General features: G+C 34.2%; 1 protein-coding gene across 1 annotated transcript; it reads right to left on the reverse strand.

The window, feature by feature from the left end:
- Window positions 1–12,614: 12,614 nt before the first annotated feature.
- On the reverse strand, window positions 12,615–16,559 carry LOC131079059 (alpha pinene synthase, chloroplastic-like). Its single transcript, XM_058016947.2, has 10 exons — window positions 16,293–16,559; window positions 15,997–16,196; window positions 15,573–15,658; window positions 15,209–15,423; window positions 15,028–15,125; window positions 14,847–14,939; window positions 14,332–14,547; window positions 13,915–14,053; window positions 13,072–13,320; window positions 12,615–12,953 (listed from the first exon to the last, which is right to left on the reverse strand). The coding sequence occupies exons 1-10, from the start codon at window positions 16,527–16,529 to the stop codon at window positions 12,657–12,659; spliced, it is 1,830 nt and encodes a 609-aa protein (XP_057872930.2). The 5' UTR covers window positions 16,530–16,559; the 3' UTR covers window positions 12,615–12,656.
- Between the last annotated feature and the right edge of the window lie 892 nt (window positions 16,560–17,451).

The following is a 17,451-nucleotide window of genomic DNA, read 5'->3' on the forward strand; positions in this document are numbered from 1 at the left end:
TGCTATACACAAATGACCATGCAACATCAAATCCAGAAGGGATTTTCTGTAATTTTACAGACTTTTCAATTGATCCCAATGAAATAGTAAGAAGTCCACCATCCATAGATTTGTGAGTATGGGTGATGACAATGATTATCATGTCAGGCTAGAATAAGAGCTCGAAAGAAATACGAATCTGGGAGAAACATGTTTTCTACATAAGGTTTCTAATTGCACGTCAGAAACTTTGATCAATAAGGTATTAAAAACAAAACACATACATTCATTAAGAAGAAAACACATACACGGTTCTAATGTAGATTGCTGATGAATTTATAGAAGATGGCTAGCAGAATTCACTCCCTTGCACAGCTCAAATCTAATCCAACTATGCTCCAACTTTTTCAATCTGAGAAGAAATTCGCTCAGACCTTGACGTTTCACCAACAATCATTTCGCTTAGATCTGAAATTGATATATTGAAAGCTGATCACTCTTAACATAAGAAATACTAATCGTGCATCAAAGAATGATTGCCTAAATTTCATTTGAAGCGGCAAGATCATTTTTGAATGTAACGTCTCTACAAAGACTCTAGCTATTCAATGGCCATTGTTGACGGTGCATTTGGAACGCTTAGAACGGTTACAATGCATGGCGACAATCAGTTTTCAGTTTTCTTTAGTGTATACACGGATGCCTTCACTCCCCCCTACTGCAACTGTAGGAACGCCTCTCAACGTAATAAAATACGTTGAGAGATATCCTTCTCGAGGCACCTATTTTTAATGAAATTGCATCTTAGAGTCAAATAGGCACCTATTTTTAATGAAATTGCATCCTAGAGTCAAATAGGCGCCTCAAGAAGGATATCTATCAGCATATTTTATATAGATTAAATTAAAATTTAAGATACATATGCTAGTCTTATAGCATTTATAGATATATTTAAGATATCTATACTAATTTTATTTCATTTATATATAATTTTCATAATTTCTTCTCTATTTATCACTTCTCTTAGAGACCCTGCAATAAATAGAATTTGGAAATTCTCGTAAGGTTAAATTTTTGTCCATGAAAAATTGTATAATCTACCGTCAAATTTTAACACTGCGTGAAGTTTTTAGGGTTAGGGCAAATTTAGGGTAAGAAAGAGAGCCACTGGTTTGTATAGAATAAATCTTCACTTTAAACATCTGCCTGTGCGGTAGTTTTCATCCGCATCATGGTTTTTGAAACATAATTTTCCTTTATGCTTGCATTTGCGGGGGGACGATATGTGTATGCTCTGTTCATTTTTAATGGGCCAGAGTATGACTGGATCTCTCCCAAAAGCAAAATGAGGTGTTTAAAGCCCTTCTGCTTTATTTCCAACATAGCACCAGGGTTATGCATGCCTCAATATCTTTTATACATTTGATTTCTTGTGAGCACAACACATGAAGGATCTTCTAAAGTAACCAAAATGTCACCCCCTCTTTCTGAATCTGACTCGTACTCTAGGAAGTGGATTTCAGAGTTGTCAGGATGCTTTAAAGATTCTTCCTTACTCCATTCACTTGGGGTATCTTTAAAATTCATCAATTGTGGATAACGCACCATCTCAAGACAGGAACTGCCATCATGTTCATCTGTGAGATGAAAAACACACATACTCCTTTTAGGTGGCAGTGCCTCAATCACTAATCTCTCCTGAGTAGGAGGTAATTGCAAAGTCTTGTTCCAAAACCCAAAGACTGATTTGTATTTCTCCTAGGTACATCTTGATAGGGAGATGGGTATGATGTACTGGCTTTAGGTAATTGTCTTTAAAGGGTAATCACATCATTCATCAATCTTTGGATCATAGGGTCAGAAGAAGTAAAAGGTTGGGCAATGAGAGTCTGTACTTCTCTTTTCCATTTACCTATCGTGATTAGATCATCTTCCAACTCAATGACAAGTTTTGCCAGCACTTAAATCTGCAACTCTTTACCTGCGGATCAGGAAACCTATTTCTAAAGGCATTGAATGTATTCATTTGACTAAGTGAACTACTTTAAGTCTTATGTATACCCATTATAAGAAAAGAGATCTAATAACAATGTCATATATTTATTGAGTTAGAGATTAAATCTTCCTTGGGATCTTGGGTCCAACTGCTCGACTTTGAAGGTATCCCCTTTAGATGTTGAAAGTGCTTCCAGACTGGACATGTTGCTGCACGGTGCGAAACAGATAAAATGAAAAAAGATCTGCTACTTGGTGGAAGGGTGCATCCTCTGAACACTATTTTGTTAAAAAGAAAAGCTTCTCCCAGGTGGTGGCATAGGTTCCTCGGGCTGATGTGCCTCTGATTGCTGCCTCTGTTCCTCAGGAATGTGTGGATGCTTGCACCCCGACTGATCGTTTGAAAAATGTTGGATCTTCTTCTTCAATGGATGACCCTCCCGCGTCCCAGATTGCTACTGGATCTTCTGCTGTCCCTACCTCTATTGTTCCTGCCTCTCTGGATGCTGGCTCTATTCCTCCTGATGATGGGAGGTCCTCTATTCTAGATCCATCCTCTTGGCAAAAGGCTGCTGCTAGGGTTGAGGACGGATGGATTACTGTTAAAAGTAAAAAATCAAAATTGTCCCAGTCCTCTTTTGATATGACCCTTCGATCCCACAAGGGTAGGACAAATTCTTGATCCTTCCTGGTTGGGTTAGAGCTGCTGGTTTTTTGCAGCTTGTTGGTGTTTGGTGGGGGTATTTGTTGTTCCCCTTCTTTTGATTGGCTATGCCGAGTCTCTATTGTGTTCTGTTTCTTTGAGTGGACTTTCAAGTTTATCTTTCGGTTCGGGTTACAGGTCCTTCTAAAACATGTCTTGTAAAGGGTTTTTGGTCCCTTAAAAACTTGTTTTTCCTTAATAAAAAACAATGTCATAGATTTATAATAGTTAGAAATAAGTTCTGAGTAATTTATATAATTTCATAATATAATTATTTGATAATATAAACAAAAGACAACAAAATTATCATTTGAAGGTTTTTGATTGACCAAAATTTTATGCACAATTTTATCAAATTTTGCTACAAAGTCTCTCATAGACTCTGGAATCTCTTTCTTTAACTGGGCCAATTGAGCCAAGAGAGAGTGTTCATCTTCAGCCACTTTGAATCTTGCCTCAAACCTTGTTTTCAAATCTTGTCAATTTGTTATCACACTATTTGGTAAATGATAAAACCAATCTGCTGCTACTCCCGTTAGTGTTTGAACAAACAATCTTACAACAACATCCTCATGTTGGACAACTATTATCCCACAAGACACATTAAATGCATTCAGGTGCTCATCAACAATGATTTTCCCATCCTCACTAAGCTTTGGCAAGTGATCTCTAGCACCTTTGGGTAAGGGGTTCAAATTTAATCCTAAGTTCAATGGACCTACAACAACTCCCCAAGGATTATTTACTGCCATTGGAAAGATGATATTGAGCTTAGTCAGATTGATTATATTTGGTAAACTGATACCATGCAAGGTCAGAGCTTGACAAACTGAGGGTACAGGAGATGATGGGGATGGGGAAGGAGGCCTACTTATTGCTCGTCTTTGAGGTGAAAAAGTGGGTTGAAAATTGAGGTTCTGTAACTATTGAAAAACAGAATCAACTAGCCAATCCCTTCTTTGGGACCTAGTATATCTCTTTGACTCCAGTCTTGCAACTTAGGCAACCAGTCTTATAATTCGACTCCCCCGAAAAGTCACCAAAGATCTATTGGTAAACAGATTTGTCCCTTTCCTAAAATTTATTTGTTCTCTCTGAACATAAATATAACTCTTGTATGCCCCTTAAAGAAAGGAAACAAATTATCAACAATTGGATGAATTAATTAAAATCCAACCTCTGCTTTAGACAACAACTCTTCATATGATTCACAATGAATTTAATACACAAATGAAATGTTGACACTTTTTACCAGAAAGCATGGAAAGGCTTTAGCATTCATCCATCAACTCACAAGAATGCCTTCAAATTGAAACAAAGAAAACATTCTGAAGATTAAATAAGAGCTCACAGACTCTGATTCACACACATGTTCATTTTATAAATTCAGAGCATAGCAGATGCATATCAATATTAATGTATAATCGATACTCTCTCATGCCTCATAGGACAAGGGGGATCAACACAACTCAATACACAATGAATCTGCTAAAAATTAATGGTAACCATGAATTCAGAAAAAAAACATGGAAATAACTGATCATAAAATGATATCATGCCCATAGCAGATTTCTAAAGAAAGATTGCTAATCTTTAAACACACAGATTCAAAGACTGCACACATAACATTTTATTGATAATCAATCATTCCAATTTAAAGAAATTCATAGAAAAACAAAATAGATATTGTCTGTTGCTCAAAAAATCATAGTTTTTCAAACCTTAACATAAACAAGCTTTCCATCTTAAGTAGCCCCCAGGCTCATAGTTTTTATAGAACAAATTTAAACTTTACTTTAACCAAAGGTTAAAGAAACCATTTTCTAAAACAAGAAAGAAAAACTAAAACAACAACCACTGTGAGGCTTGCAACTCGTTCTTGGATTAATTATGCTTCCACTGTGGCATAAGAAGTTACTGATCTGTCCTGCTTTGCTACAGAACCACACCATTCCAAGTGTGCCGTCAAGAAGCTTAGGATGACCTAAAAAATAAGGAAGACCAATGTGCTAAATTCTTTCCTTCCACACCTCCTTGTCCATGTTCACTTGCGCCACCCTGGCCTTGTGTACCTCCAAATGATCAGAACAGACTATGACCATTGATTCAATCCTAGCCACCTTTGAGAAGTCATCCATGGTCAAGGATTTTGTCATCTGGATGAATTGTATTCTTTCCTGAAAGATTTTGGTCATATCTGCAGCTGCTTCAATTGTCTTAGCATCATCTTTCATGAGATGGATGTCAATGCACTTTTGATCCTTCTGCATTGTATTAATTCAGTCTGTCAGTCCTCTAAGCAGTTTGGTGGACTCTTCGTGGCCTTGTTTAATGATTCAGTTACGCCACTCCACATTCTTTTTTGATACATATAATACATTATCATCCAGATTTTCTACTGGTTTTTCAGCTAAGAACTTCATCACTCCATATTTTTGTATGTCAGCCATTTGTGCAAGGAAAGTCACCCATTCGATCCTTTCTTTCTCCCAAGCCATAGTCTCTAGCTCTAATTCCTTGCTCAGAGTCTCGACATCCTTATAAACCTTCACCAAATTGACGATGTAGTCTGATCCCTATTGCATTATAAGATCCAACCATTTATTGAACATCTCTATGACTATTTTGTTCCTTTGAACCTGGTCCAACATCTTCTGATTGACCGAAGATTTGGGATCAAATGATACTGGTATCTGTGACAAAGGCTAGGGATTTGGATTATGGATGGTATTGATATACTCAACCATTTGAGTAACGGCTTGCTTCAATTCCCTTTTATCTTTCTCATCTTTCCATGCTCTAGAAATTATCCTTTTTGTGGATGACTCCAAATGCTTAATATCTACGATGGGCGAAGCAACTCCCAGGTCTATCTTTTCAACTGTAAAGTCCTCCTCAGTAGATTTTTCCACATCTCTCTCTGAAACTAGTTTGACTATCTTAGTCGTCTAGTGGCCTGTTGCCTCATCCACTTCAAGCATTGTCTGCGTCTTGAGTTTTTTGGGTTTTGATACCTTTCCTAAACATTTGCTGACCATGCCTTCCATAGGGATTGTAATCGGGACTACACTTCATTTCTTTCCAACAACAACTTCCAACCATCGGGGTGTGTTTGCTCGCTCTTTAGGTGGAGGAGTTGTCTGTATATTCGGTGAATTGACAATAACCAAGGTGTTCATGGGGTCCTTCTTGCTCTCCACTTCTTTATCCATGTCCATTTCTTGCATCATAGGTTCATCCAAATCCTGTTGATCCATTGTTGCCTCTATCTCTTCACTAGGGTCTAGGCCCACAACAATCTGTTTTAAAATGGGCTCTTTACTCTTTTTCTTACTCCTGGAGTGAGTTACTCGAGCAGCTATGGAACTTGATGGTGACCTCTTTGATCTTCTCGGTTGGATTTTCTCAACAATAGGCCTTGAAACACCTGCAACATTAATAACTTCATTATTAAAAGAAATGGGAGATTGAGTCACAATGTGTGAATCAACTATTAGTTCATGTGAGGATATGAGTGACCCCTTCTTAAACTTTAGATTTCTCAACCATCTCTCTGTTCTTCTCACAATATTGAAAGTTCTAGCTTGAACATTGTCATCCTCCTTTTTATTCCAACCAATCTCTGGAATTGGCTTTCGTTGAACCTCTGTGACGAACTCAGCGTCTAAAATATCTTTCCCTATATCCTCTTGTACTCCAAATATATTGATTCGAAGCTTCATAGTAATTATTTGTTGCAAAGTGAACCTTGACCACAGTCTTCTTCTTACCTCATATTCGTCACTGCAATTCTCCTAGTAATCCTCCAACTAAGGTTCATGACAAAAAAGATTGTCCATATTTAGATTCTCGATGGAATAACCTCTGCTATCAAACTTACATCTTGCCACATATGGTTGTAGGTTCATCCTCTTGAATTCCAATTCCAGGTTTAGAGCGTCAGATACGGATTTGTAGCTGTAATATCCAAGTTCAACAGGGAATACAACTCCAGACTCACCGTTTGCCCCCAATCTCTTATCAATGTAGGCTAGCTATCTTCTCATCTCTATAAGTACATAGCTGTCAAAGGCATACCTAGGCAACTTGAATGGTTGACCCTCAAAACCACCTACCCGTAGGTAAGTGAACCTAGGAAATTGAATAAAGAAGCTACCGTATATGCTTATGAACTCCATTGCTTCAACATACATTCTCCTGTTCACATCCCCCTGGAGCTCAAAAGCTAGTCTTCTCGCGAAGACACCATTCCATCTATCAATTTGCTCCACATGTTTTTGCTGCTGTAACAAAGGATAATAATTATACACTTTCATCCCATCTACCCAAGGTTCATTAAGCAAACCAAGCCAATCCCTTGTACAAGCTAGTATGTAGAAAAGGTAAGAAGACATATAAAAACCTGACATTCCCACAAAGTTACTCAACCCTTCATGAAGTATTTCCACAATTACCTGAGCCCAATCAAGATACCTGTGACCAGATAACAACACCTAAATGAAAAAGTACATCCAATCTTGCCAGTAGAAAGAATGTGAGTTTCCCTTCACCCTGTTAAGAAGTATCACAATATCCCGCACTTCTGTGATGAAGTGCTCTCTAGTCAGGGGCTTTGGTAGTCGTGACCCTCATTTCTGAACTTTTAGGAGCCAATTCCTAGCTATCACACTCCTGTACTTACTTTTCTTCTCTGAGAAATAGACATAGGAGTTCGCAATGGTCCAATCCTCATATAACTCCTTGTGTGGGATTCCCATTGCCGCCATTACTATTTCTCTGTTGATACTGACTAGCAACTCACCATTACTAGTTTTGATGCATCTGTTCTCCATATCATACCTATTCATGCAAGCAATCACCAAATATGGACATGGGGCAACAAGCGGAAATGCAACAGCTTCAACAAGACTGCTTTTCACGATTTTCTCCATCATTGAACTAGTTTGAGGGTTCTTGACTCTCTCTAAGAAATCTCCTAAATCAACATGAGCCAAGGAAGTATCTTCTAGCTCTGGTAGTATGCTCACTAGACATGAGGTCCGACCGAGCTTTGGCAATATCGACCTCATACTGCCTATTTATACTTCTAACCAAGAAATTCTAAAACAAGGTAGAATTTTACTGCAACAATTTAAAGATTTTTTTCCTATACTGATAAATCTTCAGAACTTAAAGAAACATAGCGTAGGAGGAATCGTTTGAACTTACCCGTTACCACCATGAAAACAGGAAACCTTCTCAGGAAATTAAAGTTGATTTTATCTTCGACACCTCCAATTTTGCTCAAGTATAGCAGCTGCAACCCTTACAAACTATGTAAATGAATTCATACATTCCTTTTTGAACAGACGGGAAAATATCAATAAAGCCACACGCTTCATAATGATTCACTTAAGCGTGCAAAGTAACTATGAAACGACTAAAATTTGACACCTTCTTAATTATCCATCACTTCCGCACAAGTAGTTGATGCACTAATGACTACTTTCCATATTTAGAATTTTAAACTTCTAAAACTGGGAATATTCCTTCTAGTCGCGCCACTTTCAATATCAACAAAAGCCTTAGAATCAGTTTTGAAGTGAACTTATGAACCTTGAACCATTTCACAAAGAGTTCAACGGTTCAAGCTCATTTAGGAAGTACAACAATGAACAAACAACACAAAACAATATCAGGAATGAGCAACAACAATGATTATTAAGCAAGAGCCTTGAAACATTAAACCACTTGAACCATTTGAACCGCTTGAAAATTGGTTCAAAGTTCAACCTCGGAAACTGACTTAAAACATATGGACGTCCGTTCGTTATACAACAATACGTTGCCGCTACTCACAGAAGACATTTTGAACCTTGAACCGAAAAAGGATCACGGGTTCAAAGTTCAAAACGTATAACAATAACGCTCTTGCTTTTGTGAAGACAAAGACCACAAATGACTTTTTTCTAAAACATGCTTTGAACCTTGAACCTATATTGAACTTTTTTTTTAGAAAGAGTTCAACGACTTAGGTTAAAACACGAAGGAGAAAAAAGGACCGAACATAAATAAAGGCACAATAAGGCAACCCGCAAGTATGAACATTCAAAATGGAAAATTGTAGGGGAGGCTAACAACAAGCAATACCACTAGATCTGAATGATGAAGAAAGAATCGTATTAGAACTAGAGTTCATTCTTTAAGCACTGACAAAGAAGTTAAGGATTAGATAACTCACCAAGCATCTCATCTATTTGAATATTTTACTGGTTAAAGATTTTATTTAGAAGCATCCGCACTTGATTATCATTAAGGGAAATTCTTCTTTAAAGATGGGGGTATCTTACACTCTTAATCCTAGAGTATACATAGGCTTTGTGTGCAGCCAATTTGAGGTTATTTTAACCTTTAATTAATTTATAGTATCACTATTATATTTTTATTTAGTTCATTAGGTCATCATAGGGCTTAAATGTGGTTATCTAAGTAAGTTTGGGTAATATACTAGTCCTAAATAGGGTAAATATAGTAGGTACGTAGTCTTGTTTAATATCATATTGTGAAATGTATTCTCATTGCATATATTTTGAGGTTTTCCCCTTGAAGTGTGGCTATTGTAAATATTTTGTAGTGCATTTTATATTATATTCATATTTTGTGCATCTTATTTCATTGCATTTAGAATATTCCTCTCCTCCAAGAATTCACAATTGTACCATAGCCAATATATAGGGAGAGTTCATCATTCTCAATCGTTTCAAAATTGACAAGGCTATACTACCTGTGGTTGGTTCCAATCTCCCAAATTACCCCCTCAATAGCTTCCCTCCTCTTCTCTTGAGAGATCTAATTTGGTTTTATGACCAGTTTTTGACAAGTTTTATCATCTATAGCTTGTCATCTCTCCAACTCAGCCATTGCAATCTATCAAGGACACTACAGAGGAGAAAGGTGTTATCATTCACTTGGAGCCCCTTAATGGCATCACTCCTATTGATGTACATGAGGTTTAAATATCAATTATAAAAAACTCTTAATAGTGGTACAATAATAGTTGCTTAATGTTGTTGAAATAATTCTATAAACCACCTTGACTTTGGGTTGGTCGATTGTAAGGTTTTCTAATGTCTAGTATTTTTAAGTGTTTATGTTGCTCTCTTGATTTTCCTTTGTTTTCTTGATTTTCTTATTTGATATTTCTTCTTGTACAAGGGTTTGGGCTCTTTCAAAATCCCTACTTAACTTAATAAAAATACATCTATAAATACATTACTTTAAATAAAGGTTATAAATTTATTATATAATTATCTTAAATTATTATAAATATTTATAAACTTTGAGTAAACTTATTTTTGTCCATTTTCATCATTTTATATATTTGATTTCATTTTTATAATTTAATTTTAGTTTTTTATGAAGTTATGAAACATGTACAAATACTTTTATCCAAATTGTGTCATGAACACACTCCTTCATTTCTTTAACTTATAATTAATTTTTAGAGAAATATTATACATTTTTTATTTTTATTTTTATCAACTTAATATCTTAGAAATCAAGTCTTATATTTTCATTATTTACTTTAAAATACTTAGAAAACAATTAGTATCATTACTAGTTGTTGTTGAACAACAAAAATTAAATAGTAAAATATTTACATTTTAAACAAAATTAAATTAGGAATTCCATTATAATAATTCCATTAAGTTATTACATCCATTTCATTGGCTTTATAAATCCATTATTACCCAGTTATGGTAATAACTTCCCATCCAACCATCCAACTTAATAACTAGATTATTAAATGAAAAATTCAAGTTCCTAACAACCCCCCCTTAAGGTTTACATTATGGAAAAAGGAAAATAAGAAAAAATATATCAAAATAAACCCAAATTTCCCTATCTAGGCAAATGTCTTGATTATTCAACTCTTCATCAATATCAAACCAAAATTTTTTGTCTACGAAAATGCCTAAATTATTCAAGATTTTCTCAACATCAACCTCATGTCATGTAAAATGTTCTAATTATCCAACCAACACTCAACTATCCATAGTTAGTTTGTGGATTCAACTATCCATAGACCAACAATGACTTGCCAAGTTTGCGGAATCAACTATCCATAAACCATCAACAACCCGCCAACTTTATTGATTATAATATCTACAAACCAACAAGTCACCACCCCTCTTACTCCTAAAGGGACTATAGATGAAAAGATGCTACTCATGAAATCAATCACCCATGAGAAAGAAGCTAGCTCGGGATGATAGATGTCCTCCTACCTCCATTTCCTCCAACCTGTAATGAAACCCTTCTTAACTCCTAAACCTGACAAAATCTATGCATATATAGTTTTCCAACCACTTTGATATCAACATTATTTTGTATACTTATTTTTGAATATAATAGAATAAATGAAAATATAAGAAAATCTAGAGTCATCTCTATTTGTTGAACCAGTAGCAGCATTAATATGGTTCATTGAGGGCCACTTTATTTCTTATTTTCTACACTAATGCCGAGAACAAAGGGTAAAATTTACAAGCAATCCATTCACAAAAATATTATAAATATTCATTCCATTTACATATAATCTAATAATTTCATTCTCCATAACCAAAATTTTGATTTTTTTATTCCTGATAATTGTTACCTTGTCCCATCCATAGTCATTATAGATTAGTCATTTTTTTTATAATCTTGAAAGGACCATTCTCATAAAATATTACTAGGTTATTGCTACACTTAAAACCTCCAATCATCGAGAGAATAATAGGATCATTTTATTTTCTTCCACAAGACTTAAAGGAGTAGAAAATCTTGGTGACATGATTGTGTTTCAAATGATGATATCTGACATGGTGATTTAGGTATTTTGTTGTGGTAGTGGTACTATAATTTCCATTAATGTGGAGATCAATACTTCTTTTCACCAAGTGATGCCCTTCATTTTTGTATGCTTGTTGTGTCTCTATAACACTAGACATCATGTTTAATGCCTTATTGAATATTCTAGTCTACTTTTATATAAAAAAAATTATGTCATACAGTAAGAATATAAGTCGTTTGTGAATGCAAAAAAATTACACATTGAAATAATAAAAGTCGCATAGAGATTCAAACTCAAGGTGTGATTTTGATCAAAAAAAGTTCTATATGCTTGCAATGGAGTTTTTATTCTCATTCAATTCTCCACACAACAAAAATGCAACAAAATTTTGCAAGCCTAGCTTCAACGAACAAATCTACACCTTAACATTCCTTTTTTAATAACCAATATTTAAGTGGAAGGTAGAAAAATCTCTTGAATCAACATTATTAAATGCAATTACCTTATAAAACAAAGCATTCAACAACTAATTTGTGAATTCTATACTTATCTCACCACAAACTTCACCAATTAAAATAAAAATGCCACAATCTATAGCTCAAATAAAAGTTGGATAATAGTTCAATTTATGACACACAAATCCATGACCTCTTTAGGAAAAATAAAATCCAAGAAATGTCTCCATACAAACCTCCGAGCCTCCCTTTTTATTTTTGCTAGGCTTGAGGTCATAGCCACTCTAATACTAATTTGTTGAACAACAAAGATAAAATCGAAAAAGATTTACATTGCAAACAAATTAAATTAGGAATTTTATTATGATCATTTCATTGCACTATTGCATCGAATGTATTGGATTATAAATCCATTATTCTCCAATTACAGGAATAACTTCCGACCCAACTAACTAACTTAATAACTAGATTATGAAATATAAACCTTAATTTCCTGATAATTGTTATCCACATAAGGGATTTAGATATAAAAATAACAAAATTTTGACATTTTAAATTCTTATGTAAATATTTACCATGAAATATTTTAGTCAAAATATACTTTTTAATTACTTTTTATATACCTAATTTTCTCTTTTTAAAAATATTGAAAATTGAGGTCCTAAAATATAAAAAATGGGATAGTACATTTTATTTTCATAGTAAGAAATTACATTGCCACAGGTTCAAGGAGGAGTTGAGTAACTAGATCTTTAATATCTTTGTTAGAGTTGGTAAATCCATCTCTCTCTTTATAAAGAAGTTGGTAACTTCTTCCAATATTATAAGCATAGTCCTTGCTTATAGTTGGAACATTATCAGGTTTCAAATACTCCCAATCTAATTCTTTGAGTCGTTTTTGCAATAATTCTTTAAGGTAATCCAAAGCTTCTTCCTCTGTAGATTCTGGATGGTCTTTTATATAGCATGATATGCATGATACTAACTCTCCACGATTTGCTTCAGCCTTCAAAACCATGAATTAAAATTATAATCAAATTAATTTGGACTTAAAAATAACTAAATTCATATACCTTTTGGAATGCATATAAATTTAAGGTTGTAAATAGAAAATCATTACATACCTTGAAAGTTCTGGTGTCACCTTTTAGTCTAAGGGATAGGCATAAAAGTTCATTGAACTTTGATGGATAATCTATTTCTTGAATGATGTCATCTGAAAGAACTGCATCTAATGTTAATATAGGTTGCAACATGGTCACACGATATGCTGAGCTTGGTACACCATTTTCTAAATATTCCTCTAAAGATGGGATGTACCCATCAACAATCCATTGAGCTTCCTTTGTAAGGGCGTTGAGATAAGCTTCCCACTGTACAAGAAAATAAATTTATTTAAATCAACGATATATTTATCATGACGACATTACATAAGAGTTAAAATGTAGGCAAAATAATAAGAAAATTTGTTCAAACATTAAAATCAAAACCTAAAATTGATTTTAATCTTATTTCAAAAAATTAAAATCAATTTAAAAATATAGAATGCTAATTTAATCTCTCTATATAAAGAAGATTCTTTTTTAAAATAAACGGAAGAGACATCTTAATAGAAGCATAGAAGAAGAATATTGGCCTATTTTAAAGTTGTATTACCACTATAGTGTAAAGTCTAATTAAAATAACATATAAGATATCAGGGAAAATAGTAACATTTGTAGAGATAACCAATAAATACTTTTTTGCTAACTATAACTAGTGAAGTCATACCATCATAGAAATTGAATTTCAATAGTTTATCATTACTAATTATTATTTTTGGTTTGGGTATTAATGTCAAACATATATACTTGGAAAGATAAAATTAAATTTAGCCAATAAAAAACATTTATTCTTATAGATTACGTGAGGCGTAGGGATAAAGTAGTGATATAATATTGTTACAAGTAATAGATTCAAATTCATACAGCTTTGAGTGTGTAAGGGAGTGTGTCTCGTCCTTGAGTCTTCTCTGCGGCTTGAGCACTTTCATTTACTCCCATGTGAAATGCCTTATATGCTATTTTAATATTTTCAGGAAAGCTTTTTGGAGGTAAAGGATCCCACCTAAAAGAAAACATGCCAATACAATAAATTAGTGTATATTATTAGAACACATTCTAGTTTATGTATATACTATCAAACACAAAGTAACAACTTCATACAGAACATTAATTTTATATTTATATAGTGTATGAAAATATTTGATTATATAGAATAATGGCTACTAGACCCCAATTACTTACTATTTTTTATTATTAAAAATATTAATAATCTACTATTATTTTCTTTTATAATAATACAAATGTATGTGGACAATGAGGCCTTTCTCATACAATACTTACCTCTTAACAGCTTCATTGAAGAGTTTAATCTCGTCAATAGTACCATAAGTGTCATAGACGTCATCGACAATTGTTGTAAGAGCACAAAGCTTTGCAAAATCACTTCTATAGACATAATACTTATCATCTATTGCGTATGCACATGCTAAAGCAAAATATTCCACATGACGATGACGAGCAAACTCCACTTTATCCAAATCTAAGTCCTTCCACCATCTAAACACAACATTCACACAAATTTTAGTTTTCTATAAAATTAAACGACAAAATACTATGAATATATAATCATATTTATAAACGTTGAATACGAAAATTTAAATTAAAAATTACGACCAAAACCCACTTAAAAAACTTAGAAATCTCATTGCAAAAATAATTAAACATATACCATTATTCTCTAAAATAAAAATGCTTATATGAGAGTTACAAATAATTTAATTGCTCAACTCTATATTTTTTGATGGGCATGCTCTCCAAACCTTATTATCTGACATCCTCAACAAACTTAAACTTACCTTAAGATTGGTTCAAGCTCTCGCCGATGGACTGACTGCATGATATTGAAGTCCAATTTAGCCAGATTCAGAATTTCTTTATTATCAGCCAACCTGAAAATTAGAGGTAGAAGGTCAAACTTTGTATAAGAGAATAAGGCCTAGCTAACCATAAGAGGTAAAAGGAAAGTAGTGTCATTACTCTGTCCAAGATCTGTTTTCCCCATATATGTCCATATAATTCCTTGCTTCAACTCTGGGCAGATTTCCGTGCCAGCCATACTCCAGGTTGTACTTTATCTGCGTATTAAAATATTGGGTTAGGACTTGAATGAAAAAAGTTCTCCATAGTTAAAACCAGAGCTTCTTGACAACATGATTACCTCTCGTAAAAGATGAGAACTGATATTGTTTTTCTCTAAAGCTTGATTTAAATATGTTGCTGCAAAAGCTTTAGCTTCGTCCATGATATTTTCCTCTGGAAAAGCAATTAACGAAGCTCTATAAAGATTTAGAATACTTCCTATCTTCTCTTCCTCTGATAGGCTTGATGAACACAAGAACTGCCCATCATTTCCTTTGAAGTGTCTTAACACATCTGCCATTATAGCAAACATCTCTGTAATGATTCTATTGTAGACGTAGCATGATGCACAAATGAAAACTTAAACAATAAGAAAGAAACGAGAGGAATGAAAACATAACAATAAAGAAATGAAAAAGCCATTACAAACAGGTGTTAATCACCTGCGGAAACAGGATATCTATTCAGTCGAAGGATTCGAAGTCCCAAGGCTGCGGTATTCAGATCTTTAGGGCAATCGTTCCAATATCTGTAAACAAAAATCTATTTCTGAAACAATTTGACATGCAAATGACGGGTAAATGCATGAAATATGCCATGTTTCAGCTTTTGTGGAGATGTTATTTTATTACTCCAAATAAAATAGAACCCTCACCACTTCTCTCCAGCTAGATTCACAACTTTTTGCATGCAAGACTTTATTTTTGAGATGATTCCCTTCTATTATAAGATATCTCTAGACATATTTTACATATATTTTTTAAATATAAGTATACTAATCTATATAACAATCACATCAATGTTAACTTTGGAGAGCAAAAAAACAAGCAAATATACTGTTTTTATTATTATAAGATTTTTGCAAACCTGTAAACATAATCAAGTGCTTGTGTTATTTCATTTTGGAAATGTCTATCTATTCCAAGGCGTTGAACTTTATCCACCATCACAAGGTGCTCAAAGGCATTCTCAGCACAAGATTTACCACTTTTTGCTGTGGGCATTTCATTAAACATGTCCTTGATCTCTGCAATAAGCCTCTCAGCACGCTCCTTGTAATGAGAATCCTGTAAAATTTTGACACTCTTGTTCATATGATCATATAAAAATCTAGAAAAATGAATAAGAGAATGTGAAAATCACTTAAAATGAAATCCGCTTGCCTCATATTGGTGCTCTTGGATAGTTTTTATAATATCATCGTCCCACAAGTTGGGATGATGGTTGCCTGTGCGCCTGATTGGAGTTTCAGCACTGGTGATGGAAGCCTTATTAATGAAGGAATTAAGCCGCCTCCTGCTCAAGCTTGGCAAACTTGTATTGGAAAGCTTGACATGATGGTTGGGTGGAGATTTTAAGCATGAGCTCAAAACAGAGGGGGAAACAGAGAAAAGAGCCATTGAAATTGAAAGGATTTGCACACCAGGAAAGGCCCCTTCGGTGGCCTTTTATAACAAGAGGTGATGAATTCTCTCACAAAATTTTCAAATTGGCACATTTCGTCTGACAAATTTTGCCCGGAAAGTTCGGTTTTCTTCGCCACCAATCTTTTTTTTTAATTTGTTATTAGTAAACGTCCACCTAATTGGCCTTTTATAACAACAGGTGATGAATTTTGTCACAAATTTTCAAAAGGGCACACATTTGAGTCAAGATTCGGTCTGACAAAATTTTCCCGAAACGTTCGGTTTTCCTGGACCCCAATTAACTTCTTGTTTATTTGTTCAACGTCCACCAAACTCAGGAATTATGTATCCCTGAATAGCAAATTACTCATTCATCCATAAATTACTCAATTTGGCACTACTACACCGACTTTATCGTTGGACACATGAATTTCCCTTTATCTAATGAAAACTGCAAATGAAGTCTACCATCACCCACAATCGACAAGACGAAGCACATAAATACAAATCATAGGATCAATTAAATTTTTATTTATTTTTAATAAATTAGAAATTTAATAAATTGGATTTATTAGTTTAATTTATCAAAAATATCAAAGATTGATGTTAAACATTTCATTATGAGAGATTGGGTTGAAATAAACAATGAGTACGAAAGGGAGTGGGAAAAGAAGCGAGAGTAGGGTTTCAAATGAGGATGATTTTGCATAGTGGGAAGAGGATGTGGATGTGGCTTTAGAACCAACTACTCTTCTATTTTTTGTGGTATGGTGGTAAATTGGTCAGTGGTTTGGTGTTTTTTGGTAATTTCTTGGTCTTTATGCCCTTTTCCACTTCTTGGTAGAGAGCTCTTGAGCCCTTGTGTATGTACAATTGCTCCAAAGGAAGCCTTAGTGCTTCTTTTCTTCGTTCTATG

The sequence above is a fragment of the Cryptomeria japonica genome, chromosome 4 (genome assembly GCF_030272615.1).
Source record: "Cryptomeria japonica chromosome 4, Sugi_1.0, whole genome shotgun sequence".
Lineage (NCBI taxonomy): Eukaryota > Viridiplantae > Streptophyta > Pinopsida > Cupressales > Cupressaceae > Cryptomeria > Cryptomeria japonica.